The sequence below is a fragment of the Thamnophis sirtalis genome, unplaced genomic scaffold (assembly GCF_051295495.1).
Source record: "Thamnophis sirtalis isolate CommonGarterSnake01/CBP01778 unplaced genomic scaffold, rThaSir2_p1.2 scaffold_5, whole genome shotgun sequence".
NCBI classification, from domain to species: domain Eukaryota; kingdom Metazoa; phylum Chordata; class Lepidosauria; order Squamata; family Natricidae; genus Thamnophis; species Thamnophis sirtalis.
Window position 1 is genome coordinate 78592826 of NW_028261385.1, and position 13970 is coordinate 78606795.

General features: G+C 36.3%; 1 protein-coding gene across 7 annotated transcripts in view; it reads left to right on the top strand.

Annotated features, from left to right (window-relative positions):
• CCDC171 (coiled-coil domain containing 171) overlaps positions 1-13970 on the top strand; it is a 274987-nt gene that overhangs the window by 72406 nt on the left and 188611 nt on the right. For all 7 annotated transcript variants that reach the window (XM_087716106.1, XM_087716105.1, XM_087716103.1 and 4 more), the window contains 4 exons: positions 1585-1674; positions 2104-2304; positions 4075-4242; positions 8895-9083. In XM_087716106.1, the coding sequence (XP_087572232.1) occupies positions 1585-1674; positions 2104-2304; positions 4075-4242; positions 8895-9083 (648 nt within the window). The remainder of the gene's footprint in view (positions 1-1584; positions 1675-2103; positions 2305-4074; positions 4243-8894; positions 9084-13970) is intronic.

Here is a 13970-nt window from a genome sequence, read left to right on the forward strand (position 1 = left end):
TGTTGTTTTAATGTAAATGTAAGCATTTTAAGAAATATGTTTCTGGAGCATTTTTGTTAAGGTCCTCAAAGGAGAAATAGTTCAACCTGGTTTTAGCTTTGTTTTTAGTGTTTAAAATTAATAAAATAGATCCTTGTGCCCCCACAGTGTATATAAGCAGGTATTTTTTTGAATGATTTCAGTTTGGATTGTAATGTTGCATTCACTACTCAAGGATAAACCTAATTGAACTTTATAAGACTTCTTATATCTTCATCATATCTCTTATTACCTTCTCAGAATGTTCAGTTCACTTTAATGAAGTTATTGATGGATCTATAAAATATATCAGTTTTATGCCACTTGAGTACATGAAAAAGATTAGATTTTTAGCAAACTGTTACAATTTTGACTTAAATATACAAAAATACAAATTTCTTACTTTAGAATGTGTTTGATCCACTCTAACACTGAAAACAAGAGCTAAGTTTAAAATCTTTTGCAGTCAAATCTTTCCTGCTATCTGAGAGCCACCAGATAAGTCCCAAGGGGAGCAGTTACATGTCTTGGTATACTACCACCCTTACTTGTTTCTTTTGTTAACAACTCACATGCTTAGTGGCCTTTGGAGGTGAGAGGCCCTTAATTCCCACTGTGAATTGTTATTTGGGAGGATGAACATCACCTGATCTTCAACACAACTGAAAAGCCAACTCAGCAGGCTTTGGCTGAGGAACATGTTTTGTTGCGAACTGATGCCAGAGACAGCAGTGGGAAGAGACCAAAGGGGTGACTGATAAAAAAAAAGAAGAAAGAAAAATTCTGTCAGCAAGAAGAATGAACTGTCAGGAAAATAAATTGCAAGCAGCCCAGGGCCAACAGATGACCTGCCACAAGACTTCCCAGTAGGACTCAATGGGGCTGACCCTGAAGTTGTCATATGGCGCCAGAGACCACAGCATATCCTCCTGATAGGCAGATGGGGTAGCTCTGTGCCCTTTCTTTGCCTTCTTGATAGCAGTCCTGTCTTCTGGTGTTCTGTTTTATTTGCACTGTAATTAATAGCGAAACTTTTTTTGTTTTGAGCAATTAAGCAATAAGATAACCAGAGCCATATTTTTTGGGGGGGGTAGTCTACCTTTATTGTGCTTGTAAACTTTGCACAGCCATTTTAAAAATGCTTAGCATGATAACTTTTTTCTACTGATTTGTTCAGTTAGAACAACTTAGTAGTTTTACCACTTAAGCCAAGTCAGGCTGAGACTATGAGGCTAAATGCATTTATCTATAGGCTCCTATTGAACTTAATGACTTGCAAGTAAATGTGTGTGCAACTGCTGCATTAAATTAATAAATTATTTGGGGGAATCCAATCCTTGCAAAATGGAAAATATACCCAAGGCAACTAAAGATACTAATATAGAGCAGACAGGGACACCACAAGAAAGGGAACATCTTTAATTTAGTGTCAAACTGCCGATTGCTGTGATATCGGCCAGGAAAATCAGTCGGCATGAAATTTCAGTTTTACTCTGTAGGCAATTAAAATGAAATTTCATTTCTCTTGAATATGATGTATTGTTTACTACATTGTTTTTTTGCTAGCTAGAGAAAATGACAGCTCTTTCTGAGAAGATGTCAAAAGAACTTGAGGCTTCCCAATACCAGCTAAGATCTCAAAGTCAAGAACTTCAGGTATCTGTGTCTTTAACATGTCTGTTAACTTAAAGTTAAATAAATGTATATTCTTCTAATAAGTTTTGTCTTGATTGTAGTTATAACCTTGAAAAGTTCTAATCAAAGGACTTGGTGGTGCAGCAGGATACCTTCAGAATAAAGGATTTAAGTCTATTAACGTGTGGTGATGGTTTTGAAAAATGTCAGTGCAACAAGCCTAAAAGTAAAATAACACTTCCACAGAAGTCCCACAAGTGGGACTTGTTTAATTTAAATTTAAATTCTGTGGTTTTAAATGTGGTTTGCTTTATTGTAATTAACCATTGGAGTAAACTGTCTTGTTTGTGCAACATCCAGACATGTATATTTGAAAAGAGTTATCAGATAAAGAAGGTTGTATTTTATTGCATGAAGCCTTTATTTTTCCTTTTTTATATACTATTTTAGGTAAAACATGACAGTCTCATTGATAACAAGAAGGAGTTAAATAATCTGCAAACTAAGTGTGCAGACAGAGAATCCTTAATAGCTACATTAAAAATGGAACTACAAAACGTATTGAATTGCTTGGAGAAAGAGAAAGCGTGTTGTGCAGAATATAAAAATGAAATTCAGACTCTCATGCAGGCTTATGAGCAAAATACAGAGGTACTACCAGAAACAAGATGTCTGTCAAAATATTATTTAATCTTTACCTTTCATATTTCTCTATATCAGATCATTTGTTTTGTAGATAAAGATCTAAATGATTGCTTTCCAATGTTTTTGTGAACTTTTATTTCTGGCATTATGTTTTGATTTTATTTTTCCATTTAAAGGTAACCTGGCTTGTTTTTCTATTTTCCCGCCATTTTTAGCCTTTTGTTTCTGGTTTCTTTCTCATTATTGCCTTGAATATTTTAATCCATATGTAAACTACACAAAGTTTCTGGGAATCGGGTGGCATATAAATGTAATAAATTGTTATTGTTACTAGGATTTAAAAATATTAACTGCTCAACTTATCTGATTCTTTACATTTAAAGAATATCGTTGTTCTCTTGAGACAAAAATGTAAATATATGCCTAAGGAATTTTTGAAAGTTAATGTTTAGCTGAATGCAAATACACACTTTCCAAATATGTCTGCATTTGGAATAGATTAGCTGTTTAATCCCTTGGCACCAATCCCTATTAACTGTTTCAAATGGCAAGTCCAAGAGATGAGAAAAACCTGTATCATTTTACTCACCCATCAACAAAGTCAACTTAGCTTGCCTATTTTGGGGATAGCAACTGATTGTAGCATTGTGTATAGTAATTGTTTCATGAAGTGTTATTTTGAAACATGCTTTCCACCCTGATGTTTATCCTATTTTAAAAATACATCGTTTGCTTGTGTTTAGAGTTTCATTTTCTTTTGCGCTCACAGCTTTTCTGTGCTAGGTATATTAAATGTATTCTCTCTCTTTTTTAAAAAAAAAATCGATTGTGCTGCATATTGAGCTCATTATTCTAACGAATCTAAGAAAGAATGCCAAGCGACTAAAAGGAAACATTATTTCCACCCTTCTTCCAGTCTGGGATTTAAATTGTGTCCATATGAATCAGCTGGAATTGTTCTGCTCATCAGATAGTGATTAAAGTAGAGGAAACTAGAAGCCTGACAATATTGTAAAGTCAGCATGTCTACAGTATTGTGGTTGGGTTTAACATGTGTGAATTGATTCTAGGCCTTTGGATTCCTTTTCCAGGCCAAATGGATGATTACTATGCTTGGTTTATCACAGCCCAAGCAAAAAGGACAGAATGGCGACATATTAAATTAACAAGGAGAAGTGAAAGACTGCATGGAAATGCTTTTGTTTCTATTTTCGCCATGTGTTGCTGGTGTTTTCTTCTGAGCGATTTAAACACTGAACTAGGGTTTGAAGAATCACAACTGTAATTCTGCTTTTAGTGCTTTTGTAAAGTTTGTTTGGAAATGGCTTGGGTTGAACTGTATCTAAAGCACACTAAAAGCAGTGGAAATATTTTCATTGAAGATAGTGGGGCTTCTCCCTGTGCAAACTCTTAGTATGATCTTTTTTTATTCATTAAAAAAATGCCCTCAGCATTTTATGAATAGATACAATAATAAAAGTACTACAAGGTCTGATTCTCTGTAATCTTTAGTAGGCTATGCATTCTAAACTTTACTAAACAAGGGGAAACCCCTCACTGTTTAAATAAAAGGTCTTCAGTTTGTGCCCTAGTGTAAATATAATAGGCTATTACCTATTTTGTGATTTTGATTGATTTCTTGAGCTTAGATCATCATTTTGGAACACTCATTTTTATTTATATTAAACTTTTTGATGTAGAAATATTTGCCATTAACTCTTTCTTCCTCTCCCCTTCTTTTCCTCCCCCCTGAAAAATATGAATTGCATTTTGCAGGAGAAGTTAACTTTCCTCCATACTTTGTACCAGCACTTGGTAGCAGGCTGTGTTCTTATAAAGAAATCAGAAGGCATCTTGGATAAATTCTCTTGGTCGGAGCTTTGCACCGTCTTGCAAGAAAATGTTGATACACTGATCTTAGACCTCAACAAGGCTAATGAGAAGGTACTGTCCTCAGGCACCAGACACCTCTATTAAATTCAGTGACATTTGTCCACATCACAATATCGTTAAAAAGGACTGACATTCATCTTATTTCAAAAAGAATTTGGGTGTTAATAATTCAGTACCGTTAATTATGGCTTGTCTACAGCTCAGTTTGATGCCATTGCTGTGGGCATGTAAATGTGACTGAAGTCTGTATGAAATCTCTAAGCTCCAGCTTCTGTTCAGGACTTGCTAATACTATTAGCCAGTGTTAGCCACAGGGACCTAATTAAAAGAAAATAAATTAATCTTACTGATGAAGCTATTCAAAGGACTGAGTCATTTACACTAATAAACCAACTCTTTATCTCAGCATAAAACAGAAACAAAACGCACTTGTTCGAGGAACATCCTCTTTAAAATATTTGCTGTTGGGTTGGAGGAATTATTTGAGGAAGGAAAAAAATGTTTCCATGAAATGCCAGATGCTCTTTGATCCTTTTGGATTTGTAAACATATATCGAAATTGCAAATCTATACATCATAAGTTTAAAAAAGATAATGTTTAAGAAAGCTTAACAATGAAGTTCAAGGATATATTGACATGAGTTGACATTAGCTGAAGATTAGTAAAACAAGGTCAGACTTTTTTTTTTAAAAAGAAACATTTTTGCTATGTACAAATAGTTGTACCACCTATCTTTTAACATTTCCATTCCTCCGCATTCCTGACTTGTTCACTATTGCCATAGTTTTCTGTGATCTAGGAGAATTATAGAGTTTGGTCCTCACTTAGGTTAGGCTCCCCAAGGGTAGGAAGAAAAGCATTTCATATGAGCCGAGCCATTCATCTCACATTCAGGTTTAAGGCAAGCCATAGGAAATGAAGTATAACTCTAAGGAACTTTATTTTTAAAGTTTAAGAACCAGTTGATGCAAAATGATAACAGAGAGTGCAATCAGAAATTCAACTAATGTCTTAACCTAGAAGAAACCTGCTGATATGAGCTTCTGGGCAAATGTCTCAGATGGGGTAGAACGTGCTTCTAGGAGTTGTCAGGAGGGCTTAACTAGATTTGTATTATTGGCTAACTTTGAGCAAGTATAGTTTTAGTCTGCTTTTTAGTCCTGTTCGATGAATAAAGTTCAATTCAGTTTTTAACAATTGAAGAAATAAAATTGGAGGCATAAAGGAAAAATGAAATCAAGGGCTTATAAAAAGTGTGGCAAAATAATATGGTATTGGTTGCCTCCTTAAAAGGTCTATTCAAAAGGTCTTTGTTTCGAAGGCCTCTGTATTATCCAATATGAAAATTATTTTTGATACCCATTAAAAATGGACATTAGCACATTTAATCATTAGCACCATTTTGTATGAAAAGTTTCTTCTGTTCCCACTACAAACTATTTGTATGGTTTAGCTGACTGCCAGTCTTTTCCCCAACTCTGTGTGGTTGCTGCAGCTACAGCATCTAATGTTATTATCTATAAAAAATGTGATATGTAAGACAAACAACAACCCAACCACAACCTTCATCATTTGGACTGCTTTCCTATACAAATGTATTACCCATGGAGTAACATCATATCCTTCGTTAGTTTCTGTTGTATATACAATACTATACAATAGCAGAGTTGGAAGGGACATTGGAGGTCTTCTAGTCCAATCCCCTGCCTAGGCAGGAACCCTATACCATTTCAGACAAATGGCTATCCAACATCTTCTTAAAGACTTCCAGTGTTGGGGAATTCACAACTTCTGGAGGCAAGCTGTTCCACTGATTAATTGTTCTAACTGTCAGGAAATTTCTCCTCAGTTCTAAGTTGCTTCTCTCCTTGATTAGTTTCCCCCATTGCTTCTTGTTCTACCTTCAGGTGCCTTAGAGAATAGTTTCTCTCTCTCTTCTTTGTGGCAACCCCTGAGATATTGGAACACTGCTATCATGTCTCCCTAGTCCTTCTTTTCATTAAACTAGACATACCCAGTTCTTGCAACCGTTCTTCATATGTTTTAGTCTCCAGTCCTCTAATCATCTTTGTTGCTCTTCTCTGTACTCTTTCTAGAGTCTCCGCATCTTTTCTACATCGTGGTGACCAAACTGAATGCAGTATTCCAAGTGTGGCCTTACCAAGGGATTATAAAGTGGTATTAACACTTCACGTGATCTTGATTCTATCCTTCTGTTTATATAGCCTAGAACTGTGTTGGTTTTTTTGGCAGCTGCTGCACGCTGCTGGCTCATATTTAAATGGTTGTCCACTAGGACTCCAAGATCCCTCTCACAGTTACTTGTTATTGAGCAAAGTACCACCTATATTGTACCTGTGCATTTCATTTTTGTTGCCTAAATATAGAGCCTTACTCTTTTCACCATTGAATTAGATAATGCCCAATGTTCAAGTTTGTCAAGATCCTTCTGTATCTTAAGCCTATCTTCTGGAGTGTTGGCTATTCCTGTCATCTTAGTGTAATCTGCAAATTTGATGAGTTCCCCATTTATTCCCTCATCCAAATCATTGATGAAGATGTTGAAGAGTACTGGGCCTAAAATAGCCTTGGAGTACTCCACTGCATACTTCTCTCCATGTAGATGCAGTTCCATTGAGGACTATATGTTGAGTGTGTTTGGTCAGCCAGTTACGAATCCATCTGGTAGTGATGCTGTCTAACCCATATTCTTCTACTTTATCTAGTAATAGGTTATGGTCTACCTTATCAAATGCTTTACTGAAGTCCAAGTAAACTATATTGACGGCATTCCTCTGGTCCACTAATTTTGTTACTTTGTCAAAGAATGCAATAAGATTAGTCTGGCATGATCTGTTTTTGACAAACCCATGTTGGCTTTTGGCTATTACTTTGTTTACTTCTAGGTGTTCACTAATTCATTGCTTGATTATCTTTTCCAGAATCTTTCCTGGTATTGAGGTCAGGCTGATAGGTCTATAGTTTCCTGGATCTATTTTTTCCCCTTTTTTGAAGATGGGAACCACATCAGTTCTTTTCCAGTCCTCTGGCAGTTGCCCGGTGCTCCAGGATCTCTGAAAGATATAGTTCAGTGATTCTGAGATCTCGCCTGCTAGTTTTTTCAGAACCCTGGGGTGTAATCCATCCAGTCCTGGTGATTGAACTGGTCTAGGATAGACAGGTGCTCACTTGCCATTTTCTTCCCTATTTCAACTTGCGTTCCTAATCTGATTTTTGTGGTGTTGTTTTTGATAGGTTGGACTGTTTTATCCCTTTGTGTAAAGACAGATGCAAAACATGAGTTAAATAGTTCTGCTTTCTCTCTGCTGCTTGTCACCTTCTTGCCACTTTCTCCCAGCAATGGACCAAATGTTTCCTTAACTTTTTTCTTGTTTTTAACATGTTGGAGGAAGCTTTTTTGTTATTTTTTTACTTTTGTGGCAAGCCTTTCTTCATTGTGAAACTTAGCTTTCCTCACTTCATCTTTACAGGCTTAGGCTATTTGCTGATATTCTGCCTTAGTTATGTCCCCCTCTTTCCACTTTTTATACTTATCTTTTTTTTGTCATTTAATTTGCCAGAGAGTTCTTTATGCAGCCATGCTGGGTTCTTTTGGGAGCTGTTATTTTTCTTCTTCATTGGTATTGTGCTAGACTGGGCTTTTGTAATCTCATTTTCCAAAATATCCCAAGCTTCTTGAGTTGTTTTCCCCTTGAGGATTCTCATCCATGGAATTCTTCCCAAGCTCTAAATTTATTGAAATTAGCTCTCTTAAAGTCCAAGACTCTTTGTTCTACTACTTGTGTTTGCATAATGTTGAATTCCAATATTGCATGGCCACTTGCCCCCAGGGTTCCTGTGGCTTCAACACCTTCTATCATTTCCTCTCTCTGTTAGTGAGAATTAAGTCCAATATGGCTGATCCCCTTGTTCCCTTCTTTACTTTTTGGGAAACAAAGTTGTCTGCTAGGTTTGTTAGGAACCTGTTGGATATAAAAGACTTACATATTGTGTTTCCCTGAAAATAAGATAGAGTCAGAGTCTTATTTTCTTATGACCCCCTGAAATAAGTGTGTGGCCTTATTTTTGGGGAGGTCTTATTATTTTTGAGGCGCAGGAAGTGGCGAGCATCGTCATCTCATGACTGCTGCTGTGTTGCAACATTTTTGGGGAGGGCTTATTTTTTGGGGAGGGCTTATTTTAGCACATGCGCTCAAAAGCCTGATTGGGCTTATTATCCAGGAAGCTCTTAGTTTGGGGGAAACAGGGTATTATTAATTTAGGAGGGGAGTGTTTCAGCATGAGGCCAACTCTTTGAAAACTGCAGTAGCAGATACAAACAACAAAACCAACAACTTGCCCAGAAATAGATCAAGAATTGTATACTGTATTGTGAAAATCCAATCACTGTGCTCTCTTTCAGATTCATGTTGCATTAAAAATTGGTGGACTGGTACAGAAATTTGGTCCTAAAACTTTCAGCATTAGAAAGGGTAGTCAAGTATAGATAGTAAAAGATCCAGTCACAGGTGACCAGCTGAGGAAATTTGACTGGAAGGTTTCCATTGCTGAGAAATGGTACTTAATTCCTTGTGGGTTATGGGATTAATTATAGCACCCTAAATGTATTATTAATGTCTGTTTTAAAATAGAACTTTGTTTGAGAAGATTGAAGGACTTTTTTTTAATGCCAATCACGTAGGTATCACACCTTGAATATGTTTGTAAGAATAAGTCAGATACAATGAAGGAGATTCAACAGACCCAAGAAGAGACTTTGAAGAAATTTGTAGAACAGATGAAAGCTCAAGAAAGCTGTTGGTTAAAGCAGAAGAAAGACTTGGAACAGCAATATTCTGGACTCCTTGGGGAAGTTCACACCAGAGCCCAGGTACAATATTTCTGTCAGGAAACTATTAACTTTTAAATTCATTCTTTAAATATTTAGGATATTATTTTGGCAGTTTTGTTCCAATGCATTTTAAAACTGCTTGGGAATTTTACTACGCTTTGAGAGGTGGGTGTTTTTTTGGATTTATGAGAAGGCACTCCAGAACCTACACAGTCTTGGAATCCTGCAGTTGTATTTCTCATTTAGTTACCATGCAAAAGTAACCTACAGAGTAAAAGCATTGCTTCTTTGTGTTATTACGACGCGTACCAGATGCTTGCCCCCCATGATAACTATTTTTCTATGGCTTCTACCAGTAGTTTCTGAAATTTACTTTAAGGTGAACTGTGTCTCAAGCATAAGCTTGTAGGCAAGTTGCTAACAGTAATAAAAAAGATATTGAAAGGCAAATCTTCCAGATTAGACAGGAAAATAAATTAAACTGGTATATCTCAGGGAAATGGATGCTGTCCCAGATAATTTCTACTTCACTTATTTTTCTGAACTTCACAAATGCTAAAGACCATTACCTTTTTTGTGGATATTGTAGAAGTCTACAACAAGTATTCCTTTGGAAAGGTCATTATTGTTTCAGTTAGTTTAAGACATTGAAAAAAATGGATTACTAAACCAGTTCATTATGTAAGACAACACACACCATGGATCAGAAAGGATAGATGTTTCTTTTTCTCTCCTAATATCACCATGGGCAAGTGCTCACTTCCAATGGACTCCCTTATGTTCTCCCCTTGGCCGTTTGGTCAGTGTCCAATAGTATTCAAATTCATTGTTTTGGTAACAGTTCTGGATTTGGCACCTCTTTAGTGGATGTTTGCATTCCGTTCTCACGGTTGTGTCCCAGATCTCTCAACCATTGTCTCTGATTGGCACTTCTATTTCCTGTCATTATCCTTCCCTGTGTTCTTTTGTCTCCCCCCTTTATGTCAAGATGCCATTAATGCGAAGTGAACCTGAAGTAGTATGATGGCAGATCTGACACATAGGCACAGAGTTACTTGGGGTTGCAAGTGGATGAACTAAATTATGGTGCGGATGCATGATTGGAAGTCTTGAAAGACCAGGTTGGGGATAGAGTGTAACGGAGAAAATCTATTTGGTTGCTAAGAGTCGACACCCACTTGCTGGCATATAATCAATAAATCAATAGTTGGGCGTAGAAGAGGGAATGAAAATGATAAAGATGAGTATTAAAAGAAGAACATTCCCATCTTTAATTTTGCCTTTCACCATTCTTCTCTCTATTCTCTCTCCAAATAATGGTTACCTGTATGAGAATAGATGAACTGTGTTTTCAAGTGCCATAATCCTCTGCATTGTTGCAACTGCAAACCCCTCCCATCCTTCTAGGGAACCCCTCCCCCCTTGTTATTATTTACATTATATTTATGATCTAAATCAATTCTACCTCTATTTTCTTTTAATTTCCCCTCTTATCAGTCTCTTCTTTTTAAAATATATTTTTGTTGAACATTTTAATTACAGTATTAAAAGCAAACGCAAACTAAATTCAAAATGAGGAGAGACAGAAAGCTAAAATTTATATATACAGTATATAAGTTATTTCTGATCTTCATCACAATAAGTATAAATAAACTTAATAGCTCTTTCCCCCCTATAAGGTTATAAACAAATATTTCTTCTTCCCATGCCCCATCCCTTATCTACAGTATATGCAGATCCATAAATCATCAATTTATCAGTCCTGATGTCATAAAAAAAGTCTGAAAAGGTTTACCAGAGCTTTGTTGAAACATGCCTTACTTTAATCTTGGTCAAACAAACCAATTCTATATTTTTCACTTTTACTTTTAACAATCTTGAATTCATTTAGGTGTTGCATTGGAGTTAGTGTTTAATTTTTTGATTCTTTATCATTTTTGTGCCAAAAACTAACATAGCTATACCTCTAGAAATTCAACAGAGTGGCAGATTATTTGAGAGAGAGATGTTTAACAAATGCCCTTCTCTCTATTTAGCTAAGAATTTTCTAAATTACGTTAGCTTGTTTAGAATTCAATGCTAGAATCTTTTTTGGGGCTACGGGGTGGATGATATCAGGAAAAGGACAAAAGTAAAGCTGATATGTTAATACAAGTCAAATGATCATGGTGGGGCACCATGGCTACAAATTTTTGATACCTATCATTGGTTTTTAATCTAAAGGAATAAAATAATAATAATGGACTGTTATTTTCAGAAATGGTTTTCAAAAAGTGGTTTGAATCTATCCCAAGTACAGCATCTTCCTGCTATTCATGGAAGCAATTTAGCATTTTAAAGGCTTTCTTGTTAACCTGAAAGTGAATTTTGATTGCTTTAAGAATCACATTGAGTTGTCTCCTTAAGGCAACACCTCTTTTCTAAGGCTTACGTGGAAATCTAGGGATCCTGGTAGTAGAAATGTACTTTTTTCTGAATAATACTGATCTTGTGCTGATTCCAAAACCACTACTTCTGAATAATTGTTGAGTAATCACAGCCCCACTGATAACTAATATATCTAAAGCTACCCAAGGAATTATGGTGAGTATTTAATCTATACAAGGAATAATTTCATTATTAAGAAAACTAATATTTTTGCATCAAGAGACAGGGACAAAGATAGAAATGTATCTGTAAACAACTGAAAGCAAATAAGTCCTTTAAGGAATGTAAATACCAAAACTTCACCAACCAGAAAGGAAAAAAAAGAGTCTATAAGAAGGAAAATTACCTCCTTTGAAGTATTGACTTGCTCTTTTAAGGAGCAGTGCTGATATCAGAACAGGTGAATTAGCTGAAGGCCGGACTATTCAATATTATCAAGAAGAGAGTTGTAAGAGGGAAAAATAAAATATAGTTGGAATAAAGAGAAGCCTTTTGAAGTTCAAATATCATTAATTCACAGTTTGTAGTCCTGCGCTCTAGCTATTGATATAGACCCAGCAAGAAACAGGATAAAAAATAGAGTTGTACATTCAAGGGGAGTGACTGATCTCTCCCTCTCCCTTTCCCTCCCTCTCTTCCTTCCTCCCTCCCTCCCTCTCTCTCTCCCTCTCCCTCTCTCTCTCTCTAGAATTCTTGAAGTGCATTCTAATGTAGTAAGCTATTTCTCAGGGTTTCTCCAGTCCAGAAAATCTTTTAAGGCACACACTTTGCTGTTCTTTTCAAGGAATTGTGCTTTCAAGTTTCAATAGAAACATTTGGTATAGCATAGTGCTGAGACAAATGTCAGAAATTTATTTATTTATTCATTCATTCATTTGTTTATTTATCCATCCATCCACCCATCCCTCCTATAACAAAGTTAGATTAGCAAGGAGAATACAGAGTAAGTACAAAGTAGTTGCTTGGATTTGACAATTGGTAGTCCATTCAGTTCATGCTTGCATGCTAACCAGAGTGCATCACATGGGGTGGACTAGTTGCACACTCAGAAAATTTCAACAATGTTCTACAGCATCATTCAGGGCTTCTCCCTCCACCAATGTTGCTTTGTGCTCAAGCATCACATTGGGGAAAGTCCAGTACCAGCTGGATTCACACTACTATACGAAATGGCATTATTTTTCCCCTGAAGTGGTACCTATTTATCTACTTGCATGTAGCATGCTTTTGAACTTCTAAGTAGGCAGATGGTGATATGTGCTCACTCCATCATGCAACGCTAGGGCTTGAACTGCCAGAGTACAGACTTTCTCTAACTTCATTAAGCCATTAAGACACCAGACTGTTCCTAAAAGGAAATAAAAGATTGATAAGTGCAATCAAATCAACCAGGTTAGTTTTAGGTGTAATTTGTAGAACAAATCATGAATTATTGGCATCAAGTAAACAGGTTAAACCTAGACAATTAAATCATGGGAAATTTAAAACAATGGAAAGGGAGAAGAGTTATTGTAATACTATATGACATGGACATAGGGAAAAAAATCCCAAAATTCCAGAGATGAAAAGATCCACACGTCTTTCAGGATCAGTTGTTGTGTTAGCTAGAGAAAAACTGGATGAAAGCCTTGGGCAACAAGATGGATGTAGCTGACTCAATGCAGAATTTCACTGTCAAGCAAGAAAAGACAAGAAAAAATATTCAATCATAAGGAGAAATATTGCGAGAAAAGAAAAATGAGACTCTTTTAGAGAAGATCAGATAAAATCACAGGCAAATTTACAGCTATGACAGTAATACTTAACAGTAAAAGAGACCTGATAGAAGAAATGAAATTAAAAGAAGATGGAAAGGTTGTCCTAAATCCTTTACAGGTGGGATTATAGAGTGACAAAACATCTGTAGCGATAATATATTCAAGTACCAACCTGTCTAGAAAATAAGATACTACAGGTAGTAGATCACCAGCCACAGATGACATTGGAATGAGACAACTCGCTGCTGCCATCTCACCACCCCCAGCTTGCCACTGCTAACTTCGTACGGTGAACTCACCACAGGGACAACTCACCATGGGCAGCCGGAGGGAGAAACTTGATGGGGGCGAGTTGGAAGAAGTGAGTTGCCCTAGATCCAGTTGATATAGCCACTAAACTTTTAAAACTGCAGGGAAAGAGGTTTCGTTTTTTAAGTTTTAATAGCTGTACATCAGAAATATGGATGAGGGACATGCAGTTGAGACATTGGAAGACAGCATCTGCTATTTTGTTTTTGTCAGTGTCAGAACATTGTACTATAATCTCCGCCTCTTTGTTGTAGGGCATGCATAGGGCAGAGCTTGTGTAGCAATGCTGCAATATTGTTTTTTGTTTTTGTTATCATTTTATCCTCTGTTGTCCTTAGCCTTGTGGAGATCTCTGTTGGAAAATAGAGGCATAGATACTCGAACTAAAAAATAAAGGATAATGTAAGAGGGTGTGCAAATTTGTGAATCCCTA